The following is a 27,352-nucleotide window of genomic DNA, read 5'->3' as shown; positions in this document are numbered from 1 at the left end:
CAGAAACTTCTGCCAGCCTTCCTTATTCAATGCCAAACTCCTCCAATTTTTGACTCCTAAAACCTTAATATCTTGCATCACTTCATCTTCCCATCTTAATTTAGGTCTTTCAATTTTTCTTTTCCCTTCTGGCTTAGCATTAACATCTTAACTATTCTATTACTATCCATGCGTGTAATGTGTCCAGCCCAACTTAATCTATTTATTTTTATGTACTTAATAAACAGACTAATAAATCCCACAGTTAAATCAACAAGAGTGAATAACTGGGAGAAATTAATATGAATTGAAAGAAAAAAAAAATTTTATTTATGTTTGGAAAATATGTGTAGCTTGGAAGATTAGAGATGAAAAGGGACAATATTAAGGTTGGAACTAAGACTACATATATGTGAGATCTGTTCAAAAAATTTCTTTCACTTAATTTATTATAATATATATCCTCTAGCTTATGAGCTAGAGGATATCCATTTGAAATATTCTCCTTCTGCCTCAATAAGTATTCCCAATTTTTCTACTTTTGGAAGCATCTCTAGAACTGTTTTAAACGACTAGATTTGAATTGCTCTGTTGCATTTTGTTGAATTTCATTCATGTTTTGAAACCATCCATCAAGTTTTTAACGTCCATAACACCAATTGGCTATCCTCCTTCAGTTATACAGATCCTGCAGGCAGAGATGCTGAAACATTTGCCATCACTAACGACCTTACACAAATTGTTCAAAAACTGACCAGAATACCAGATAACCCGAACCACTCCTCAAATACCCTAGATCTCTTCCTTACTAATGATGCCCTCCAAATATGCAGTGAATGTAGTGAGCCCCCTGGATAATTCTGACCACAACCTAGTGCTCATCTCCTCCCCCATGCAACAATGTTTACACAGTCACTCCCACACGAGTAGTTTGGCATTAAAACAGTGCCAAATGGGACAGTCTCCGTGACTATTGTGCTTCATTCCCATGGTTGAACTATTGTTTCCAGTCCAAACGTATGCACCGAATGTATCACCAAAGTAATATCCTCACTGGCATGAAAACATACATTCTCAACACTACTCAGAACTGCCATCCCCTAACTAAACCCTGGTTCTCCAAAGGATGTGCCAAGGCTGTACAAATGAAAAATCAGCAAACCACAGCTGGCTCAAATCAAGAACCCCATCTTCCTTCAATGCCTATACTGAAGCCCGAAACAGATGCAAGAAAATTATCAGTCTTCTAAAACAGAATATGAATGGGCAAAAAAGCTGGAAGCTTGCCAAATGGCAGCCATGCCTTTTGGTCTCTGGCCAAGGCAATTGGCCATAACTTTTGCCCTACACTATTCCAACCTTTATCATACCCAGATGGCTCAATTGCAACATCACCCATAGAAAAAGCTAACCTCCTGGCTTCACACTTTGCCTCCAATGCACACATCACTGACAATGTCCTCCAGTCATTCCAACTGCCCAACATACTATGCCCCCTGTATCCTTTTGCCAAAAAGATATCATAAACTTGTCTGAATTAGACACACAAAAAAAGTTCTCCTGGCCCTGATGGCATTTCTCTAATTGTCCTGAAGGTCTGTGCACCAGAACTGACTCCTATCCACTGGATAGGAGTCAGTTCTGGTGTTCATCTGTACATACACTCTCTTGCTCCACTGGTGTATATATATCCCAAAGCCTGGAAACTGGCCTATATTCAACCCATTCATAAAAAGGGTGACATATCACTCACATCTAACTACTGCCCTATCTCACTCACTTCAGTCCTATCTAAAGTGATGGAAAAAACCATCAACTCTCAACTCCTAATCTACCTTGAAGGTTCCCAGCTATTAAGCGACCACAAGTATGAATTCCATCGAAGCAGATCAACAGGAGATCTATTCTCATACATCACCCATCGCTGGACAAATGCCATGGAGAAATTCACTGAATCTCAAATAGTTGCACTTGATATCCCTAAAGCCTTTGACTGAGTCTGGCACCAAGGCTTACTAAGCAAACTCCCATCATTTGGACTGTCTCAGGACTTCTGCGGATGGATTGCCAGCTTCCTATCTGGATGCACACTATTTGTGATGGTAGACGGCTCCCTATCCTCTCATCATCCAACTAATGCTGGGGTCCCATAAGGTTCAGTTTTCTCGCCGACCCTCTTCCTTCTATATATCAATGACCTACTTCAGTTGACCTCTAACCCAGTATACAGTTTTGCAGATAACAGCACATTACACTCCTCCTTTTCATTTGACAAACCCTACTCTACACAACTCACTTCAACCCACAGAACATCAACTACCACTGCCCTTAATTCCGACCTCTGAGCCATCCTCCAATGGGGCTCAGATAACCTCGTCAATTTCAATGCCAGTAAAACTCAGTTCTGTCTTATTTCTCATAAAAAATAACCATTTTCCCCCCAGCATTGTTTTTGATAACACTCAAATTCCCAGACAAGATGAGATTTCTCTTCTCAGAATTACCCTTACATCAAGCCTCTCTTGGCATAAACACATCACAACCATTGCATCCTCAGCTTCCAAAAAACTAGGTTTTCTCTTTCTCTCAAGACGCTACTTCACCTCTAAACAGCTGTTAACATTATACAAATCACAGATCTGCCCAGCTATCGAATACTGCTCTCACATTTGGAGTGGGACTCCTAAAAGCTCCCTCAAAATGCTTGACTCAATACAGAGGAGAGCAATTAGACTGATAAATGACCCATCTCTCACCAACGTGCTCCCCTCACTTTCACATAGACACTTGGTCTCTGCAATTTGTATATTCTATCAAGATTTCCATGGGAAATGTTCATCTGAAACAGCATCAATAATTCCCCCACTTTGTACTAAGCCCATTGGAACATACACAGCTGCTGCCCAACATCCTTTCACAGTACTCCTTGAAACCCACAGAACAAGTTCCTTTTCCTCCTCCTTCATCCCTGCCGCTGCAGTACTGTGGAACAGTCTCCTCCCGATGTATTTCCTAAGGAATACAACATACAGGCTTTTAAATCAAATGTAAACAAGTTTCTCCTTTCCCAACCCACCACCCATATATGATACTAACGTATTATAGGTTGATCAGCCAACCTCTCGTATATGGGCTTAACATAAAAAAAAAAGTACATATTTTGGCTTAGGGATTATTAAAAAGTCACATGGGAAGGGGGGGGATTCTGGTGAATAGAATAAGCAAGGCATTGACTGTGATGTTGTTTTGAATCAGAAACTTGCAAGTTGAAAGAGCTCAGGTCTCGGCACAAATTTTGCATCAGTCCTCCTCATTTCCAAATCTGCCAGAATTTGGCAGCAGGATCCAGTTGAGATTCCTTTTTCTTAGGCTAGCTCTCCATTGGTAATTTTCCAATTGTCGATGGCATTTTTGTGAACATGAGCCACCAAATTGTGGGTGCAGGATATCAGTGGTTATCCAGAGTGAGAGTCATTTTCAATCAAAGTTCAGTCATCATTAAACCTTTTGAACTGCAGAAATGACTTTGAGAAGCTTAAGACATTATTCCTGAGAGCTATTTTAAGCATGTGATAAGTTGAACTTGACTTTTTTTTTTTTTTCCAAGTTTAATGCAAAACATGATGCACACATGGCACTCATTAATTCTTAACATCAGAGCACTCAAAAAAAAAAAAAATAATAAAATAAACTCATGTTCATTCATTAAAGTTCTTTGGGTGACTGAGGTGAGGCAGTGACTTTAGGCTTATCTTGTTATGTTACAACATATACATATCTGCTTACAAAGCAATATGGTAGTGCATGCCCAGTTTCTTTATAATAGCAGTTGTCCCAGACTTTTTTTGAACAGACCTCATACATTTATGATGTGAATCTAAGGAATAAACAGCAGCGGATTCTTCATTAAGTCTGCATATGAAAAATTTCACTTAACTCAACAAATAATACGTGCACCCATCTCCATAATAATACACTAGTTTCTGTAAATTAAGCTACAAAGAGAAAAATCGCAATAACTTGGGAAGAAAAGTCAAAAAACATATGAAAGTCAAGTACATTATGTAAAACGTGATGCCAACTGGCTATTACAAATGAGTGGTGCTGTTAGTGGTACAATAATACGACACATTAGGTTCCAAACTATTTCGTCACATACCAAATCATTGCTTTCCTCCCACTTATAACAATGTAATAACAACATTTTTAAGCAGTCATGTATGTTATGTGTTGTAACTGACATAAATAAATGCTTTATTTGCATCAGTTATGCAAACAAAAAAAACAATAATTTTCACAGATGAAAAAGTTAGAAATAGATAACTGTAATTAAGGATAAATACAGTAGATATAAGTTATGGGTAATGAGTGTAGCATTGACTGGTGTAGCACTTTTCATTTCACTGAGAAAGAACTCGATCTGTTTATAATAATTGTAACAACAGTGATATGAGGTAAGCATAATCCTCAGCCAATCTCAGTTATTAATACACCCTTGTCACCAAATTTAATCATTTTAATCTTATTATCTAATGTAATAGGTTTATGAGTCTTCTTCTTTTCACTGGAAGCAATAGTACCCTTACTTCGATTTTATCTGCATTATTGACAACAATTAATTAAAATAGTAGGCATAAACCACTTATAATTCACACTGATCACAGAGAGAGAGAGAGAGAGATAGATAGCGAATGATGTCCTCAACAGAGTCCACGAAAACTGTATTCTTTGATTCACAGCTACCTCATGTTGCTAAAACTGTAATATGAGTGAATGCAGTGTTGTCATGTAAATGGGCATTGAATATAATTGCACTCCATTTCATGACTTGATTGTCAGAAAGTGCATCATCATCATCATTTTAGTGTGTATTAAGTGTTTCAAAGGTGAGTGTCTGAGGTAAGCATATTCAGCAATTATTAGTAGAGTGGACAGTACCAATGGTAGGATGGAAAATTATGTTATTAATGTCAAACATGCGGCTGTGGAAATAGAGGAGAATGAAATGGACATTAATAAAGAAATTGTATGCTTGAATGTTATCCTTCAAACGACAAAGTGCAAAATTGAAAAATTGCAGAGGCAGTAAGAGATTAGCAGAGCTGAAAAGAGAAAGAAGCTGGCAGTCTGACCAATAAAGACCATTGAACAAAAAAAAAAAAATAAGTTAAAGAGAAAAGTATGTAGAGACTCAGTGATCAGGGGAGTACTTAACGAAAGTGTGACAAAATCGTGTTTTCCAGTTGAAAAATTCACATTATTAGTCATGCCGCCATCCAGATGCAAAAAGGTAAGTCGAAGGAAATTATTGTCTTGGTCGGTACGAATGATTTGAGAGGCAAGAAATATTCTATGAGGGAGGATGTAAAGGAGTTGTTAGAAGAAAGAAAACTGAAGAGTGAGAAGGTGAAAACTATAAGCCACCTACCACGCTATGATGTAGGCGAACTGAGGAGGAGGGCATTGATAGCCAATAAGTCTATACATAGGTTGTGCAACAGGAATGATTAGAATTTGTAGATTTGTGGTCTCTGTTTGATAGAAAGAAGGATTTGTACAATGCTGATGGACTGCATCTATATGGATTTTGGTATTAGGTGTCTAGCTGTTCACTGAGCATGCTAAAGCGCAAATTCAGGGAAACTTGAGCAATTAGGGTGGAAGCAAGTGAATTAGTGTTAGGTTACCATCTGGTTGGCGAAGAATTAGAAGATCTTAAAAGGCTAACTGCTTATTTGATTCTACTTCTAGGAGCAAGTTTACCCTAGAGGTAGAATCAAATAAGCAGTTAGCCTTTTTAGATCTTCTAATTCTTTGCCAACCAGATGATAACCTACATTTCTCAGTTTATAGAAAGAAGACTCATAGAGGCCATTATATCCACGCGGCATCTCATTATCATCCCAGTCAAAAGGTGGGAACTATTAAAACGCTGGTTCATCGGGCCCACTCCTTTTGTTCTTCACACGAGCTTGTACAGAAAGAACTACAATATATAACTTCTTCCTTTCTATCTAATGATTATAAGAATTGTTTCATTAAAAGAACTTTGAGTAGTTTTAATATGTCTTCCTCTTCAAACACAGAAGAAATAACGCGCATTACTATCCCTTATGTACAAGGCATCAGTGAATGTATAGCAAAAGTTTTAAAACCACTGAATATTTTTGTTGCCTTTCGACCGTTTAGAAAAATCTCCACCTTTTTCACTTCTCCTAAGGACAAGCTTCCACATCTTAATCATCCAGGTGTCTACCAGATTCTGTGCTCTTGTGGATTATCTTATTTCGGACAAACGGGAGGATCTGCCTCTATTTGGCTAGAAGAACACCAATCTTATGTTGAATACTTTAAACCTGAAAAGTCTGGACTTGCAGAACATGCCATCTCCACTAGACACAGAGTTCATTGGAGAAAGACAAGAGTTCTTCACAAAAGTCAGTTTCTCATGGAACGCATTTATAAAGAAACATTGAAACTCTACTTCATTCTCCTAACTTAAACAGATCCGACGGCTTACGTCTATCACCTTTATGGGAGATAGTACTTTACAAATGAGCTAATTTTTCCTAACTTTTCATTGTATTGATTTTTTTTTTTTTTTTAGGAGTTGTTGACCTTTTTAGTTACCTTACACCAGCTACTTAGGTGGCACTTTTTGGAATTGTCAGTTATTGTTTAATTTGAGCTTAATTTACTGAAGATGCCTGTGACACACAGGCGAAAATTATACTATTAAATAATCTTTGTACGTGAGTTTTTTTTTTTCCATTATTAATTTTGTATCGATATGTCTACTCACGGTATACCTCTTTTAAAACTTAAAAGAAGAATAGATTTCATTGCCGATAATATCATGTCTACATTAATTTCACGAATCAAACAAAGTAATGCATTTGCCATTCAGCTTGATGAATCTACGGATAATACAAAGGACGCTAATTTAATGGTTTTTGTTAGATACCTCTATAATTTTCAAATTCATGAAGATGTACTGTTTTGCAGAAATCTTTCTGGTACAACCAAAATAAACGATATATTTGGAAGAGTTAATAATTTTTTTAAAGAATATGAACTTGATTGGCAAAAGTGCATCGGGATTTGCACTGATGGTGCCACAGCCATGACGGGGAGAATTTCAGGTTTTGTAGCAGAAGTAAAAAAAGTTTATCCGAATGCAAGACATGTTCATTGCCTTATCTATAGAGAAAACTTAGTATTTCGACAAATGGAAGAATCGCTGAGTAAAGTGTTATCAGAAGTTTCTACTGTAGTTAATTATATAAAAAGTAATGCAATACAAGACTGTTCATATTTTATGCCAGGAGATGGATTCCAATTGCGACACTCTTTTATATCACACAGAAGTAAGGTGGTTGTCCCATGGAAAAGTTCTAAAACGAGTTTTAATATTGAAAGATGAACTACGAATTTTTCTTCTTGATAAGAATCCCATGTTAGCATCTCATTTTTGTGATCAAAATTGGTCATGTTTCATTTCTTATCTGTTCGATTTTTTCAAAAAAGTTAATGAATTGAATCTTTCTCTGCTAGGAAAAAGCACCAATATATTAACACTAAGCATTAAATTGCAAGCATTTCCAAGTAAACTTTCTGCGTGGTTAAAAAGTTTTAAGGAAAATAAAACGGAAATGTTTACTTCTCTTCATAAGTATGTTAAAGAAAATAATATTTTACTATCAACAGAAAATAGAAGGATAATAATTAACCACCTCACAAATTCTATGGTTTTTTCGAAAAATATTCGAAAAAATTCCTAATTTGAATGAAGATAAAGAATATGATTGGATAAGAACACCGTTTGCTCCTTCTCTACAATTTAGCAATCTTCCATGGTCATCCCAAGAAGAACTAATTGATACAAGAGCAGATTCAACCCTCAAATCAGAATTTCTTAACAGTGATTTATCCAAATTTTGGATTCGACGACAAAAAGAATGTCCTTCATTAGCAAAAACGCAGCCTTAATATGTTAATTCCTTTCCCATCTACATACTTTTGTGAAACAGCATTTTCATTGTTATTGGTAATTAAAAATAAACATAGTTACTGCTTATCAATGGAAGAATTGGAAAGAAATCTAAGAATAGCCGTTTCAAATATTTCACCTGATATTGACTTTTTGTGTAGCAGTATTGAAACACATCCATCACATTAAATTGTTATTAAACGTCTTTTATGTTTTTAATTCTTTCTTTATTACTAATCGTCTTATGTTTCATGTGCTTGTGTACAACATGCAAATATACAATAACAATATATCTATCTATATAAAAATCTGAGATAATGTGCCATGTCAAATGTGTACACCTGTAAGATGCTAAAAATGTAATATTTGCATTTGATTTTTGCAATATTCGCTGCATATGTTTTTGGATATAAATTATAAATTAGTATTGAATATAAATACAATAAATATTATAATAATATATGTCTCTATTACGATTTTTTTTCAAGGGGGGGGCCATGAAATATTTTAATTTTTATAAAGGGGGCCCTGACATCCAGAAGTTTGGGAAGCACTGCTCTAACCCAGCATTTCCCAAACTGTGGGCTGCAGCACCCATGGGGAGCCATAGGTTTTGTCGAGGGGGACCGTGAAATAATGAAAAGAAATTTAAAATGTTTTAGGACTAAGTAGATTTTTTTATCTTAAAAGAAATGTATTTAATTATTATTATTTATTATTTATTTTTTGTCATTTTTTATATTTTAATGGCAAAAAATCACACATTGAAGCGAGTTCACCAATTTCGCTTCTTGCGTATTTCGGCACTTAACGAATATTAGTAAATATATGCTTATTTATATAAGTTTCATTTCAAAGCAGAAATCTAAGAATTGCAGTTTCAAATATTTCACCTGATATTGACTTTTTGTGTAGCAGTATTGAAATACATCCATCACAAGATAAAAATCCAAACAGCTATTTTTTTCTGGCAAAGTTAATTAAATTAAGGAGATAAAAATCCCTTATTATTTTACAGCCAGTATGCGAAACCCTGAGATCAAAAACTACGATCTATGAGTTTCATGCCGAAGAACTATTGGCAAAATCAAGCGTAAGTGAACACCTGGTAGTACAACACCAAGGCAACTCGAAGCAAAGGGGGAGCAAGCTCCCTCACTATCCTTGATATTTTCTCATAATGTAAAACACAGCTCCTAGGAGATATAATAATGCCTTACATTATGAGCAGAGGTCACTACCCAGACCGGTTTCAACCTTTTTTTGAGGTCTCATCGACCTGGATGATATGAAAGTTTAAGTGAAAAGAACTTGCATACCTTCACTATACGAATGCCAGAAAGGTATTAAACTCTTAGATCGTAGTTTTCGATCTCAGAGTTTCACATACTGGCTGTAAAATAATAAGGGATTTTTATCTCCTTAATTTAACTTACACATCCATCATGTTAAATTGTTATTAAACTTATTTTATGTTTTCAATTCTTACTTTATTACTAATCATTTTACATTTCATGTGCTTGTACTGCAAATGTACAATAACAATATATCTATCTATCTATATAAAAATGTGAGATAATGTGTCATGTCAAATGTGTAAGTAAGATGCTAAAAATGTAATATTTGCATTTGATTTTTGCAATATTCACTGTATATGATTTTTATTGAATATAAATGCAATAAATATTATAATAATATATGTCTATATTATGATTTTTTTTCGAGGGGAGCTGTGAAATATTTTAATTTTTTCAAAGGGGGCCCTGATATCCAGAAGTTTGGGAAGCACTGATCTAGAGGAAGCAGTACTAAATTGTTTACCTAGAAGGTTCTAATCAGTTAGGAGTTAGATGGATGAGCAATATCATTAAGCACGAGCTACAGAAGAAGAAAATGCTGTGGAGGATATATATAGCGAAACATGACTAACAAACTCATGAACAGTACAAGGCTGAGGCAAGAAATGTGACCAGCATGGCAAGATAGCAAAATCAGATTACAAAAAGAATCTAGCTGAGCATGCCAAGGGAAATCCCAAAGAGTTTTTTTTTTATTATGTGTCAAGTAAGAGGAAGAATAACCATGGAAGATTAACCTTAATGAGTGTTGATGGTCATGAGGAGACATAAGCAGATAAAATAGTTGAGTTACTATTTTAGTGACCACTTTGCAAGGATATATCATTCTAGTGAGGTTACTGTTTTAACCTATCTGACAGTCACTAATGTAGGAAAACAGAAGTAGATGAATTGGAGGTTCTTAAGATATTGCAGAATCTCAATGCAAATTCAGCTATGGGATTAGATCTTAGCAAATTCAGATATGGGATAATATCATCTAGGGTTTTGCGAGAATGTGCAAGGGAATTGGCAATGCCTCTGACTAGGTGCTTTAATTTGAGTCTTAGCTCTGGTAGAGTTCCAAGGAAGTGGAACGAGGGGAAAATAATTCTTCAATAAGGGAGGTTCTAAGACTGTAGTAGCAAATTATAGACCAATCAGTATCTCAGGACTGGTGGTAAAAGTACTAGAAAAATTGATCAAGAAAAGAATACAAGAATGGGTAGATAAAAATATGATACTGTATGAGGGTCAACTTTGCTTTGTGAAGGGTTGATCATGCCTTAGTAATTTATTAACTTTTTATAATGAAGTAACAGCTGAGTTGGATAAAAGGAAATGGCTACACAATGATTTTGCTGGATTTTGCATAGACATTTAACAGAATTTCACATGGAACTCTGTTATGCAAATTAGAACAAATGGGGATGGATATGACACTGGTTAAGTGGATAAGAGGGTGGCTGCTGGACAGATATAAAGTAATATATGGAGGAGCAGAATCAAGGCGAAAACAGGTGACTAGTGGTGTGCCACAGGGTTTAGTGATGGGACCATTGCTGTTTAATTTGTACATAAATGATATAGAAATAACCTGAAAGGAAATATTCAATTGTTTGCTGATGATGCAAAATTAAGTAGAGTAATAGTTAATCAAGCAGATGTGGAGAGCTTACAGGATGATTTAAATAGGCTGTCACTATGAGTAAAAGATAATGGGTGTCGGTTTAATGTGGAGAAATGTAAAGTTATGCATTTTTGAATAAATAGATTACAAGCTGTTTATCACATTGATGGCACTGCACTCCAGGAAATAGTTGAAGCTAGAGATTTAGGGGTGGTAGACAGAGAGTTAAAGTTTAGAGGACATATTGCTAAGGTAGCCCATAAGATTACTTGGCTATTGAAAGAACACATTAACATGTAGTGATAAGGAAGTTGTTCCTTTTTATAAGGCATTGATATATCCACGTCTTGATTACTGTGCTGAAGTCTGATCCCCCTGGTTATTTTTTTGGGGGGGGAGGGTGAGAAAGCAGTGGAAAATATTCAGAGGCGAGTGACCAAGATGGTGAGTGGCCTGTGGAATGTGTCCTTTGAGGATAGATTGAGGGTATGTGGATTGCATAAGTTGGTTGAATAGGAGAAAAATAGGGGATTATGATAAAAACATTTATATTAATTAAAAGGATTGTATTATTATTTGACACCTCCATGGAGTTCAGAGATTCATCAAGGGAGGCACCTGCTCTACAACTCTGTCTCCACCAACTCAATTCACCAACTGACTGCAACTACACCAATGCCATCTACCACCGACCATCTCACCACTGGTATTTCCACAATCACAAACATCCATACTCACGGTGGGATTCGAACCGCAGCCTTTTGGCTGGAAAGCGGATATGCTAACCACTCAGCCAGCCAGGCTGGCAATTTTATGCAATTAATGTAGAGGAAATGTTTCAGCACTTGGCTAGAGGGACAAGAACAATTTTGGCATGGCTTTCATTTTCATTTTTAGAGTAAGAACAAGACATTTTGTAATAGCAGAATTCTTATTCTTGGATATGAGACTACAAGACGACATATGGTGAGCCATTGTAAGATCAGAGGCTGGCCGAAATCAGGCAGAAGTAGTCAGATGGTTGTATGTGAATTATTTCATAGTTCAGAGACTGTGGAACCATTCCAGTTCAAAGTGTAGGAAGGCTACAACTGCAGTGGATAACCAACATCTCCGATTATCTGCTTGCTAAAACATAAACATGGATGCTATCCTGAATCAGCTAAGAGCTGACCTTACATTGGCTACAGAACATTGGTATCTGCTTCCACTGTTTGCAGAGGATTCACAAAGGTGGTCTGTGTGTCCCTATCCCCATGTCACAGAAGCCATTTGAAATGGACCATGCCCGATGTTACCTGGACCCACTTTACAGACAAGTCCTGATTTGCTCTACAAAGTGATATCAGATGTACTCTGATCTGGAGAGAACCAGCAACATGTTATCATTGCTCTAATGTCTGTGAAAGAAACACTTATGGTGGAGGTAGTAAGGGTTTGGTGGAGTCACCTCATTTAGTGGATGCACCTACCTGTATATGCTGCTTACTACAACCAAGACTGCAGCAACTTATATAGCTGACATCCTGGAATCCTATGTTCATCCATTTGAGGGTGCAATGGGTAGACATGCTCATACTCATTGAGCAAAGTTCGTTGACCAATATCTTCAAGAAGAGACTATCATATGTATGGACTGGCCAGTCAGTTCTTTTGACCTTAATCCTATTGAACATGTCTGGGATGCTGTAGGTAGACACGTTGCTACTCCCAACTGCCCTACTTATAACCTTTAAGGACTCAGGAGAGCTTTGCAGGAGCATTGGGTGTTATTACTAACTGAGCTCCTGAACACCATTATAAATAGTATAAAACATCATTGTGAACTGCATTGCTGTGAGGGATGAGCATATTCCTTATTAAGGCACTTTTACAGTCTCATTTTGACCTCTTGTTTTATGACCATTGACTTCGTGTACCCATTTGTTATTGAATTAAAGTATTTATTTACAATTTTTGTGAGTATTTCTCTCACCTTGCTTATCATGCTGCTTTTCGTCGAATTGCAAAAAAATTCATCGTACAGTTTTTGAGTTATGATTATTCTCTTTACTCCTTACTTTATGGAAATCAGTGAATGGGCATCCTTTGGTATCCATAGCAGAATAACAGTATCAAGAGTATTTGCTAGCGGATTTGAAATCTTTCTAATATTGAACCTAATTTACCATCAGATTAATACAATAACATTCTATTATCCTATAGTTGGTCTGCTGAATTACCATTTGAAAGTTGTACCTTCAGAAAGGTATTCAGAGATAAGTGTATTAAAAACCAAATAAAGATCAGTAGAAATGAGCTGGATGAGGTTAAGAGTTTCACATACCTAGGAGGCAACATTAGAGTGTAAAATGAAGATAAGTGCTAGGATAACAACAGTAAAAGTAAGCCTACAGACAATGGATAATATATTGAAAAGTAAAACAATGAACTAGACAAAAATCTGAGAATATTGAACTGAAATGTGAAAGTTTATGCACATATTCACTAGTGCTGTCTAGGGATGTTATTATTACATAGGCAACTCATGGAGTCCATAGACTCATTGAGGGAGGCCCTAAACATTATGCCAAGCACTGTTCAGTATTTGCGTGATATCTATCATAGTTTGCTTTGAACCCATTCACAGTCATGGTACCCATAGCAGATTCTGGTAACCTATTCCACTTGTTCACTACTTTCCAAGCAAAAAATCTAGTCCACACTCTGGCTTAATTTCCAAGGATGCCCTGGAGTTCTCCTACTACTAATATAGAGGAAAATTTTATGAAAATTTTCCTCTATATTAATCTTGTAAAAAACCCCTTCAGTAATTTGTGTGTCTCAATCATATTATCCCTTTCCTACCAATTTCTGTAACCCACAAAACTTCAGCCTATCCTCATAAAGTGTATTCCATAGACCTGCCACCATCTTAGTCACTAACCCCCGGAATCCTTTCCACCTCCTCCTCATCCCCAAAAAACTCTGGTGACCATATCTGTGCACAGTAGTGAAGATGGGGTATTATCAAGGCACTATAAAGAGATATAATAGTCTTCTTATCTCTGCTCATCAGGGTGTTCTTCAGTAACAAATCCAAATAACAGTAATCCAATGAGCTGTTTAACCACATTTGCAATATTTCCTCTAAACTTCATCTCCTTGTTCACTAATGCTACCTGGCTCTATCAATTTGTTGGTGTATATATCCATCACTATCGTACACAGCTGGTAATCTTTTCATCCAAAAATGCATAACTTTACCATTTGCCATATTAAATTGAAATCTGCTTTTCTTTGCACATATTGCCAGTCTATGTAACTCATCCCTCAAAATTTTAACATCATCCTTATTGAATATTGCTCTACCTAGTTTTTCATCATTGGCAAATAACTGATATTCCCTCTCAGATCATTTTCTACACCATTAATTGTACAAATAAAATAGTAGCAGTTTATGCACAGAGCCTTGTATGAGGGTAGTTTGAAAAGTTCATGGCCTCGACCATCAATGGCAACACTATCGGCAAGATTTTTTTTTCTAAGTTGGTACATCTGTCATAAGCAACCATGTGAAATTGCGAGTCATTCTATCAAGTAGTTTGTTTTATACATCTGTCCGAAGCAAAAATGTTATCTGTATCCCTTGAAATGGATAAAATTGAGTATCATGCGGTTATAAAATTGTTTGTAAAAGAAGCATTAGCGCCAAAAGAAATTAATTGGAAATTCATAAAAAGTTTATGGGCACTCTTCTCCTTCGTTTTCGACAATTAAGAAATGGGCTGCTGAGTTTAACCATGGCCGTATCAGCCTTGAAGATGATCCACGTGAAGGATGTCCAAAAATTGCATCAACACCAGAAATCATTGATGAAGTGCATGATATGGTATTGGATGACAGGTGAGTCAAAGTGCGTGAAATTGCTGAGACTATAGGCATTTCAAAAGAATGTGTAGGATATATTTTGCATGAAGAATTGCATATGAAAAAGCTTTCTGCAAGATGGGTGTTGTGCTTGCTCGCAGCAGAACAAAAATGCACTCGCATGAAAATCTCTGAACAGTGCTTGGACTGTTTTAACAAGAATAAAACTGATTGTGCGTCGATTTATTACTATGAATGAGACTTGGATTCACCATTACATACCAGAATCCAAACAGCAGTCAAAACAGTGGACAGAAGCCAGAGAAGACAAAGTCGGTTCCATCAGCAGGAAAGGTCATGGCATGGGTGTTTGGATGCCAAGGCATTTTGTTTATTAATTACCTTGGAAAGGGTAAAACAATAACTGGGGAATATTGTTCTGATCTTTTAATCAGACTAGACGAAAAAATTCGTGAGAAAAGACTTGGGTTTTCAGAAGGAAAAAATCATTTTTCATCAGGACAATGCACCTGCCCACAAAGGTGTTTTGGAAATGGGAAAATTAAAAGATCTGCACTATGAATTGTTGGAACATCTACCCTATTCCCCAGATTTGGCTCCCTCTAACTTCTATTTCTTCCCAAAAATAAAACTCTTCCTCACTGGTCAGCGTTTTTGTTTCAAATCAAGAGGTGATTGCAGCTGTAGAGGGATATTTTGCAGATCTTACTGAGAACCACTACAGGGATGGAATAATGGCACTGAATCATCACAGGGATATTTTGCAGATCTTACTGAGAACCACTACAGGGATGGAATAATGGCACTGAATCATCACAGGAATAAATATATTAGTCTTAAGGGAGATTAATAAATTATAATTTTGAAATTTTAAATTAATTTTTTCATTGTTAGACCGAGAACTTTTCAGGCCACCCTCATAGCACACACACCACTAGTCACGGGCCTTCTACTGGACTCTATTCCTAAATAAACCACTTTTATGTTCTTTCTTGCAGTTATATCAGTTGCTTTAATATAATTTTTGTTCTATATTTATCTAGATGTGTATAGCCTCTATATATACAGGGTTCCACAAGGTCCTGTCCTATCACCAACCTTCTTCCTACTATATATATATATATATATCAACGATCTACATCAGTTGACCTCCAATCCGACATACACTTTTGCAGATGACAGACAGGGGTGCCCATTGCACTCCTCCCTTTCATTTGATAAACCTTACTCTACACAACTCACCTCAATCTACGGAACATCAACCACTACTGCCCTCAGTTCTGATCTCAAGCCACCCTCCAATGGGGGTACAGACAACCTCATCAATTTCAATACTAATAAAACCAACTTCATTCTTATTTTTCACAAAAAAGAACCATTTTCTCCCAGTATTACTGTTGACAACATCCAAATTTCCAGACAAAATAAGATTTTTCTTCTTGGAATTAACCTGACATCAAGCCTCTCCTGGCATAAACATCACAACCATTGCGTCCTCAGCTTCTAAAAAACTGGGATTTCTCTTTCGCTGAAGATGTTACTTCACCTCTGAACAGCTGTTAACCTTATACAAATTAAATCTTACCCAGATATGCACAATTATTGAATATTGCTCTCACATTGGGAGTGGGCCACTCCCTCAAAATGCTTGACTCGATACGAAGGAGAGCAATTACATTGATCAGTGACCCATCTCTCACCAACTCACTCCTACCACTTTCGCACAGATGTTTGGTTTCTGCAATATTATAATTTTGGGCACCTTGGAGTTGCTTGATCTCGAAACCAAATATTATTATTATACTAATTTATGATCAAGAAAATACCTTCATGATGAGTCCTTAAGACTCATTGAGGAAGGTGCTAAGCACCATGTCCATCACAACTATTTGACATTCACACAGTATCTATCATACTTTGCCTTGAACTCATTCACTGTCATAGCACCCACAACAGACTCTGGCAGATTATTCCACTCATCACCACTCTAAAAGTAAAAAACCCAGCTCTAATACCCTTACTAACCACACTCTTGCCCAGCTTCCATGGATGTCCCCTAGTCCTCCCACCACCAGTCCGGTTCTCAAAAATATCCTCTGAATTAATCCTATAGAAACCCTTCAGCAATTTGAATGTCTCAATCATATATCTCCCTTTTTCCACCTATCAACCAATTTCTGCAACCCACAAATCTTCAACCTGTTTTCATAAGGTTCATTCCATAGACCTGCTATCATCTTGGTTACTTGCCTCTGGATCCTCTCAACCTCCTCCCCATCAAGAAGAAACCTAGGTAACCAGATCTGTGCCAGTAATCAGAAATCATCTTATCAAGGCGCGATACAGAGGAACAATAACTTGCTTATCTCTGCTTTTCAAAGTATTCTTCAGCATCCAAGTGATTTGATGAGCTGATTTAGCTACTTTTGTGATGTGCCCCCTAAACTTCAACTCCCCATCCACCAACACTCCCAAGTCCCTGGCCTCATCAATCTCCTGGAGTACAGTTCCACTAATGTGATATACTGCTGCTAATCTTTTCACCCCCAAAATGCATAACCTTACACTTTGCCACATTAAATTGACATCCATTCTCCTTAGCCCTGACCTCCAATCTATCCAAATCATCCTGCAAAATTTTGACATCTTCTGCATTCACTATTGCCCTACCCAACTTAGCATCACCAGCGAACAGATGAACCGTCCCTCTCAGATCTTTCCCTATATCGTTAATGAACAAATTAAACAGCAGTGGTCCAAGAACAGAACCCCTGCAGCACACCACTAGTCACAGGCCATCTTTTGGATTCTACTCCTGAATAAACTACTGATATCTCTCCATCAACCACCCACCTATCCATCTCACCAACCCTATACCCATTCCCATATGTTGCAGTTTACGGATTAGACTTCCGTGTGGTATCCTGTCAAAGGCCTTAGCCAAGTCCAGCAGTATCACTGTAAACCCATTACCCTTATCCAGTTCAGCCATCACTGTGTTATAAAACCTGAGCAAGTTCCTGAGGCATGATCTACCCTTCACAAAACCATGCTGTCCCCCATACAGTATCTCATTTTTATCAATCCATTCCTGTATTTTTCCCTTGACTACTTTCTCCAAGACCTTGACAACGACTCCTGATATGCTGATCGGTCAGTAATTTGCAACAGTAGTCTTGGATCCTCCTTTATGCAGTGGAACTATTTTCCCCTCTTTCCACCCCTTCGAGACTAAACCAGACCTGAGACTCAGATTAAATAATAAGGTCAAGGGCACTGACAGTTCTTTAGCCGCTTCACGTAAGACCTGTGCTGATGTACCATTCAGTCCCACTGATGTATTCACATTAAGGTTCTGTAATAGACTATTCACCTCCACTTCATTCACCACAATTCCCATATAAACTAATGGTTCCTTCATTTCCTTTAACGTCACTACTTGGATGATATACTCTTGCAAAGTGCTCACTCGGTAATTCCACTATATCAACTGATTAAGTGACCTCCCTACCATCGAAGTTCCTTAAAATCATTCTGCCATGTACAGTTTTTCTTTTATTAGTAGCATATTGAAAGAACTGTTTGCGATTCTCTTTAGCTTTCATGGCTAATTTCCTTTCATAACCCGTTTTTGCTTTTCTTACCACACTTGTTACCCTTCTGGCCTGCGCCTTATACCATTCATGTGCCTGCAGATCACCTTTCTCCTTAAATTCCTTCCACAGTCTTTTTTTGCAACTCAAGTTTAATGGTGTTATTCATCCATTTAACCCCTACTTGATTTACTATTCGGACTCTAGGTATACAGGCCATAACCTCCTGCAAATGCTCCTTGACCACTTCCCATGCCCTATCAACATCCAGCCCTTGCAAATTTACATGCCAATGCACTGAACCATGCAATCTCCTAAGCTTGTCATACTTGCCAGCACGATAATTCCACATGTACCCTGTCTTAATCGAAAATTTCACATATTTAGCCACCTCCCAGGTCAATACCCTATGATTTCTCTCACCAATAGGTGGCAAATTGTTCATATTCATTACAGTCAAATTCTCAGATGCTATTACTAGGTCAAGCACTCTCGACCCTAGTATTTTCCATTACATGCTGTCTCAGATAGTTATTCCTCAGTAACTGAATAAAATCCAGTTCCTTCCTCACATGTGTCCTCTCCTCCTTCCAATCAATGTTACCATAGTTGAAATCCTGCAAATTGATGAAAAATCATTTCAGCAATTTGCCTATGCATACTATCTCTGCCATCTATTCCATCACCTGGTCTATAGAAGCACCCAACTGTACATTTTATTCCATTAGTCTCAATCTCACACCAAATAGCCTCAAATGAGCTCTTTTCACTATCCTGCAATACAACTTCTATTCTCCTTGGTTGCAGTTCATCAGCTATCATCAATAACACTCCTCCCCCATTTTATTTTCCCTGTCCCACCTGAATACACTATACCCCTACACATTCTATCTCACTAACTATATCATTTTCCAGCCATGTTTCCCTAATGCCAATAACCTATGGCCAGGAAGAGCCAACCAAGGCCAAATATTCTTCCTTCTTGTTCTTAATATTCCTGGCATTAGCATACATGAAATGCAGAGGTCCATTTTTCCACCCCTATCTTGATACATTACTTTAACTATCCCATTCTGATTTCTTATCCTTCGTACTGTCTGGGGCACATTATAAACATTCTTACACTCAACTGCCTCACTGATGTCTGCATATCCAATTCCTCCCCTCCTTAATAGTTCCAGTTTCCCTGATTTTGCACATCCACTCTCACTTCACTCAGCAACACTTCTTCCAGTCTTTGCACACCAAATCCATTCAAATGTAAGCCATCCATCTTGTACAAATCCTTTCGCCCATCAAACTCACTCCACACATCCACAAACTCCACACCACACCATCTGCATAACCTGTGCATAAAGTCATTTGCGATTATGGCCCTCCTTCTAAACTTTTCTCTGTTATACTGCAGCAACAGACTCACTATCCTAACTCTGTCACTCTTTTCTTTCACTACCTCTAATAATTCCTTCACGTCCTCTCTCATATCAAATTTATCTCCTTTCAAATTATTTGTTCCCACTACGACTATAATTTCTCTCACCCTCTGCTTCTGCGCTCTAATACTCTCACTTACATCCTTAATTTTCGCACCCGGTAAGTTCGATTTAGTCAAACTCTCATCTGTCACACCTCTTACTAATGACTCACCGTTCAACACTTTTTCCTTCATTTCTGAAACACTCCCAATCATATGCTTATTATTCCTTTCGTACACTTGCTTATTTCCATTTGCCAAGGCACTCGGGAAAGAGTTTTGCAGTCGCTCCAACTGCTGCTTCGCCCTGTATTACTCTGCGTAACTGTGTGATCTCATTCATTACAGCTAATTTCTCATTTTTTTTATCATTCAAACCATTTTCTCTCTCTCTATAATTACTTCCACTCTCTCTTTCATCATGGCTCTCATTGCTATCTTGTACAACATCACAGTTTACTATCCAACCACTATTTTATCTCACATTCTGGCTTTTTTCTACAACAACTATCTCACGACCTTTCAATTCCTCACTTTCCTTACACTTTTGGCATAGTCTCCCACCACCATCATTATCTATCCAAACTCTAGCCTCTTTTGGGAATGCATTCATACCACACATGTCACACTGGATGAATTCCCTTACATTAAAGTTTTTGAACAAAGATGGTGAAGTCTTGGTCAGCATTGTTTTTCGTCACATTGGCGCCATGTGCTACACTATCAATCGTATCTTTAACTACTAGTTTAATTAAAGCAGAAATCACACCAAAAATCACACAGACACACCAAGCTGCCAAAAACAAACAATACCACATCAAGATTAAATCAATTTTGCCAATTTATTCTCAAAATAATACTTATCTTTTTGGGAGCTCTCTGCAAACACTAGACACTGTGTAGTTATGTGTATTCTATAAATATTTCCATCGGAAATCTTCATCTGAAATAGCATAAATAATTCCCCCACTTATTGCTAAGCTCATTGGAACACGTCCAGCTGCTGCTCAGTATCCCTTCACAGTGCACCTTGAAACCAACAGAACAAGTTTCTTTTCCTTCATCTCTGCTACAGCTGTGTTGTGGAACAGTTTCCCCCTGATGTATTTCCCAAGGAATACAATATACAGTCCTTGAAATCAAATGTAAACAAGTTCCTCCTTTTCCAACCCACTACCCATATACAGTACATTAGTACTGTATACTAATGTACTATAGGTTGATCAACCAACCTCCTTGTGTATGGACCCAACATAAAAAATAATAAAATAAAAATAAAATAAAAAAATAAAATATATACAAGCCCTGTCATGAAGTTATTTCATGCACAAACTTGCTTTGCTTACACTTGGATAAAGGATGAAACCAGTGTTGAGCAATAAGGGGCTTGCGGGGGTTCGCGCAAACCCTTTGTTAAATTTTTCTCAAATTTTCGAGCCCCTTGTTCTTCTTGTTTACTTTTTTATTTTTTCAAAAAAAAATTTTTTTTTGAAGCATATTAACCTACAAACTCATACGGTAACCTAACAAAAATTAGTTTATTCGGCAGTGTATAGATTATTTGGAATTATTGTTTCAACTCCTCTATAACGAATGCGCCCAAGCTTGAAAATAATATAAGCTCATGTGCTATTTTTACCCTTTTCCCTTATGGTAGCCAATCAAATGTTTTATAAAAAATGATAAAAGATTTCATTCTATTATATTTTGATAGTTAAAAAATGTTTTTCTTATGTAAGATAAATTAACACAGTGATTATGTGCAAATATTTCATGTTTAGATCATGAAATATTTGTTTAAAAATGATAGCCTTTAGAGGTTTATTGTCATCTCATACTTTTTGATTGGAATTTGTACACAAGCAGTATTAATAAAAGTTTTTGTGAAATACGGCTTTTTTTTTTTTTTTTTTTCTTGACGATGCGAACCCTTTGTTAAAATTTCCATAGCTCACCACTGGATGAAACCAAGAATATAATTTCGTGGCATCGTCAGTTTATGAATAAACCACTGTGTGATATCTCTCCATCAGCCATGCTCTTATCCATTTCACCGGCTTCATATCTATCCGTCCTGCAATTTATTCATCAGAATTCCTGTCAAAAGCCTAGCAGTATCTGTACCCATTATCTTTATCCATCTTAGCTGTTGATGTATTATAAAAGTTGAGTGAGTTACTGAGACGTGACCTACTCTTCACAAAACCATGTTTCCTTCCATATAGTGTCCATTCCTGTCCGCTCATTCCTGGGTTTTTCCCTTAACCAATTTCTCTAATTCCTTGATCACTACTCCTGAGATGCAAAGATGCAAATATGTGATTGGTAATGGTTAAAGACAGTAAGCAAATATTGGAATTTGAAAGAATGTGCCATAGAAAAGTTCTGCAAATTGAATGAATGAAGCATTTAATTTTTTGTTTTTTTATGTTGCTCCTGCCCACAAGAGGTTTTTCTGCAAACCAATAGTACATTCATACTGTGGTTGGGATAAGGATATTTTTTTTCTATATTTATTAATTTTATATATATAATTATATATACATGGGCTGTTAAATAAGTAATAAGACTAATTTTACTGTGGCGAAACCACTCATCACAATATTAATTTCTGTGGAATAAAGAAATGTTGCTGTATGTATTAACAAAAGAGGTTGATAGATGGCGTATACGGGCTGATGTGCCAGAGTGTCAGGTGACTAAATGCAAGCGCGTTTTGGCATGCCTACGAGGCGCAACCAGTCTTCGAAATGGAAGCGTCCTTGGAACAGCGTTATGCGATTAAATTTTGTGTGCGTTTGCAAAAATTGGCATCAGACACTTTTAACATGATACGTGAAGCTTTCCACGATGAAGCAATTTCAAGGGCAAGTGTTTTTCACTGGCATAAAACATTTAAGGAAGGAAGGAAGGCAAAATGTGGAAGATCTTGAATGTGAGGGAAGACTTTCAACGTCCATCACAGAGACAATGATAAACACAGCAGCGATTATCATCAAGCACGTCAAAAGGAAGCATCCATTGCTGAAGAATGGCTTCTTATTGCACCACAATAATGCACGGCCACATATTGCTGGTTGTGTAGTGGACGTTTTGCAGAAGAACAACACAGATATCCTACCATACCCTCCATACAGTCCTGATCACACACCGTGCAATTTCTGGCTGTTTCCTCAGCTCAAGAAACCACTAAGAGGCCACCATTTCAAAAGCAACAAAGCATGTATAAAAGCTGTGGAGGCAGTTTTGAAAGAACTCTCAAAAAACAGACTTTCACATGTGTTTAAGAAGTGGACGCAACGTTGGGACAAATGCATCGCGTCTCACAGTAGTTACTTCGAAAAAGACCATGTAAATGATGACGATTAAAGGTAATCTGTTTTCTGTATAAATATAGTCTTATTACTTATTGAATAGCCTACGTATATATATTATATATATATAAAATTACGTAGTATGTAATATAACACACATAAAGACAAACAAAGATTGATAACAGCAGAAATGAAGTTTATGAGGAAAACTGCAAAGTCTACCCTATTTGATCACAAAAGAAACGAAGAAATTATGAAAGAATTAAACCAAGAACCAGTAATAGAAAAAAATTAAAAAAATATAAACATAAATAGATGGAACATGTTCAAAGAATGAAAACAGAAAGATTACCAAAACAAAGCCTTAAAGTACAAGCCATTAGGAAAAAGAAAACCAGGACGTCCTCTTAAACGATTCAACGATGACTTCTAAGGCCAGAACAGGCCATGCCAGGCCTAAATCCTTGATATGCATGATGATAATGATATATACACATGAGGGGAGAGGTTGGAAACACTTCAGATAAACACCTAGAACAAAAATAATATTAAAGCAATTGATATAACCACAAGAAAGAACATACTAATAGCTGAGTCATGAAGGTAACTTATGTTCTTATATCCTTGTATGTTCTTTCTTGTGGTTATATCAGTTTCTTTCATATTTTGTTCTAGGTGTTTATCAGAAATTTCTAGACCCCTCCCCCTCATATATACAGGGTGTTCGGGATAAATTTGACATATTTATTATTAATTATATTTTTCCGTAAGTTACATGTATTAACACACACTTCTCTTCATTTAAAAGTTTGGACCCTTCTTCATTCATATACAAGATGTCAGAAAGGATGGATAGCTGGAACCCACCTGAATCATGGAAGAGAATAACTTGTATCATGATGATTCGTGCCCGCCATCAAAATAAGGATATTACGACTGCTGCCCAATGCTCCCTGAATACAGTAAAAACAATCAGGCATGAACTAGAGACTTGCAATGGTGACTACGAGGATGTAGCAAGAAGAAAGATCCCTAGCAGACGATCTGATTGCGTTCGTACAGCAGAATTCCTCGCAAATCTGCAGGAACAGGTGTTGAAGAACCCTGGCATTGGAATTCGGGCTTTGTTCGTGGAGTTGCTAACTGTAGTCAAGCCCTGGATAACAAGGGTAGCCAATGGTAGGCCGTATGTATGGCAGCAGGATTCGGCCCCTTGCCACACCTCTGGGAAAAGTCAAAAATGGTTGTCTGAAAATTTCTACGACTTCACCAGTCCAAATGTTTGGCCTCCAAACTCCCCAGACCTTAACCCCATGGATTATTTTGTATGGGGCGCAGTTGAAAAAGACACCAATCGCACTTCCAGTAATACAAAAGCCCAGTTAATGGATAAAATTAAAACAGTTTTTGCGGCCCTTCCCAGGGAGACTGTAGCATCAGCTTGTTCGAGGTTCCGAAGCAGAATTGAAGCTGTGATCAATGCTAATGGTGGTTATTTTGAGTAAATCTTGATGATAGTATTGTAATTAACTCTGCCTGTAATGTTTTTTTGTCAATTCATTAAATTTAATAGATACAAAGAAGATTTTCTTTTTCCTTACGAAACTGTCAAATTTATCCCGAACACCCTGTATATATATATATTTATAATTTTTTTTTTTTTACATAGTCCAGAAACCCACTCTAGAGATCAAACATGGAACCTTTTTAAGCCATTTAGACCTTTAATAAGCAGTACAATGTTCTCACTCTGGGAATTGATAATCACAAACATCCATGCCCACCCCAACATTTGAACCTGCAGCCTGTTGGTTGAAGCAGGTATGTGAACCGCTCGGCCAACCAGCCAGAAATTCAATGAAGAACTGTACAGAAAAGTAAATTAGGAAGAAAATCTAATGAAGAAAATAATTAGAAGAAATTTACACTTTTTGAACATTTGTGGGATGAATGACAGTAGAAACATCAAACTTTGATATCTTGTACAATGGAGATGACATGAACAGAAGTGGACAGGTACAGAAGAAAGAGAGTGTTGGGTGATATAAAGGAGTCGTGTGCAGATTACATTGCTTGGGAGTGTGATGAGTTGACACCATGGTTTTGTGATCTTTTCTGGTGATAGTAGGGACCTCTCAGGATAAGATTTTTGACTTCATAGAAGTTTGATGTTAATAATAATCATAATAATAATATTATATGTATATTGCATATTCACATAAAATTCTCTCTTTTTATCAGTTTTCCAAGTTATACAGAGTTAACATTACTTAATGCTATATTCATTTAGCTTATATAAGCAATTTTATTTAATCCAAAAATGTCAATTTTATTTCATTAGCATCATAATTTCCAAAATACTTGTTCTTTGAACAGAAACATTTATTATATTAAAAAATTTTAAAAAAAGAGTTCCAGAAGTGTTATTTTTTAAACATATAAACAACTGTCCATTGCTGAACATCTCATCTCAAATTTGATAAATTTTTTATATTGTCACAAGATTGTACAGAAACCCAGTGTATTGTTAATTAGAGATTATTCAAGAGTTTGATTTTAAATTCTTAATCATAATTGAACTTTGCATTTTTTTTTTTTTTAATCAGGAAATTGATGTGGGCTTAGCAAGTGGTATAAGAGCATTGCATATTACACATACTGGTGAAATTGGTTACATACTATATATTCCTAATGAGGTAAGTTTTTGAATGTTTAAGAATTATGTTAGTCCAATGTAGTTCAAGTATCTAGTTCTTTAACTGTAGATATTTCCTGATTCTAATCAGGAAATATCTACAGCAAACTTTCTGTTATCTGACTATGGTATTGAATCATTATTATTATTAACACCTGACCTCCATGGACTGAGAGACTCATTGTGGGAGGTACACATTATCATGCAACTGTGTCTTAAACTGATTAACGTGTGATTAATACCCTCAGACAGTGCATTCCACTCACATCCGCTCTCCATGTAAAGAACCTGCCCCTCATTCCTCTGTTCACACCCTCATTATACACTTTCCAGGGATGCCCCCCCCTCCCATTTTATGAAAAATCTTCCATATCAACTTGATAACAATCCCTGACTAGCTTATACTTCTCAATCATATCCCCCACCCCTCCTCCTCCTCCCATTCATGAAGCTTTGCAATTTATTTTCTCTCAATCTGTCCTTATACTCCACTTCCCTAAGACGACACTGACCACTTTTGTGAATCTTCTCTGGACCCTCCCCCCCTTTCTAACATATTTTCATCACCATGAAAACCCAGTGACCAAATCTGTGTGCAATAATCCATATGAGGCCTGATCAAGGCCTTATGCAGTAGCATCATAACATACAGTGGCCTCTTTATTTCTGCATGTTAGGGTCTTCTGCATCATTGCCATTATCTGACATGACATCTTCACAACTTGTACAATGGGGGTCCCTGAATTTCAGGTCCTTATCCAACTCTACTTCCAGAACTCTCTCAACTCCTTTTTACAGTTTCCTCACCAAGTGTATACTATGCATCTCATTGTCACTTACCAAATTTCAAAACCTTACACTTTGCAACATTGAACTGACAGTTCCACTTACCTGCTCATTTCATGTACTCTATTCAAGTCCTCCTGTAAGGCCACAACATCTGCTTGGCTCTGCACTTCCCAATTTTGAATCATCTGTAGACAGTTGCATATCACCAGTTTAAGCCATCCCAATATCATTAATATACAAATCGAACAACAATGGTCACAAAACTGACCTGCAGCACAACTAGTGATCTTCCTCTTTTGGGAAGATCACTAGTTGTGCTCCCCCCCCCCCCCAAATATACAATTTTCTGATATCTATATGACAGCTAGTCACTGCTTCAACTCAGAAGTCTGTTTTCCAATCTCATCCATTTCAATTTATTTAATAACTTTTTTTGTGTAGCAGCCTATCAAACGCTTTTGCAAAACCCAAGTATTACACTACATATACATTTTCCTTGTCCAAGACATCTGTCACCTTGTTATAGTGCATAAGTAAGTTAGTTAAACATGATCTCCTTTAACAAACCCATGCTGATTACCACAGAGAATACTGCTGCTATAAATCCATTTCTGTATCCTATTTCTCACCAGTCTCTCTAATACGTTCACCACAACTCCAGATCGACCTATAATTTCTAGA

At 36.9% G+C, this 27,352-nt stretch overlaps 1 protein-coding gene across 7 annotated transcripts in view; it reads left to right on the top strand.

Annotated features, from left to right (window-relative positions):
• LOC150110256 (pyruvate dehydrogenase phosphatase regulatory subunit, mitochondrial) overlaps positions 1–27,352 on the top strand; it is a 366,839-nt gene that overhangs the window by 262,818 nt on the left and 76,669 nt on the right. For all 7 annotated transcript variants that reach the window (XM_090398625.1, XM_090398618.1, XM_090398634.1 and 4 more), the window contains exon 16: positions 25,794–25,883. In XM_090398625.1, the coding sequence (XP_090254751.1) occupies positions 25,794–25,883 (90 nt within the window). The remainder of the gene's footprint in view (positions 1–25,793; positions 25,884–27,352) is intronic.

Source organism: Typopeltis vanoorti, chromosome 1 (assembly GCF_054136105.1).
Source record: "Typopeltis vanoorti isolate ZY-2024b chromosome 1, IOZ_Tvanoo_1.0, whole genome shotgun sequence".
NCBI lineage: Eukaryota > Metazoa > Arthropoda > Arachnida > Uropygi > Thelyphonidae > Typopeltis > Typopeltis vanoorti.
The sequence above is the reverse complement of the archived record's forward strand: the minus strand, read 5'-3'. Positions and strand labels throughout refer to the sequence as shown.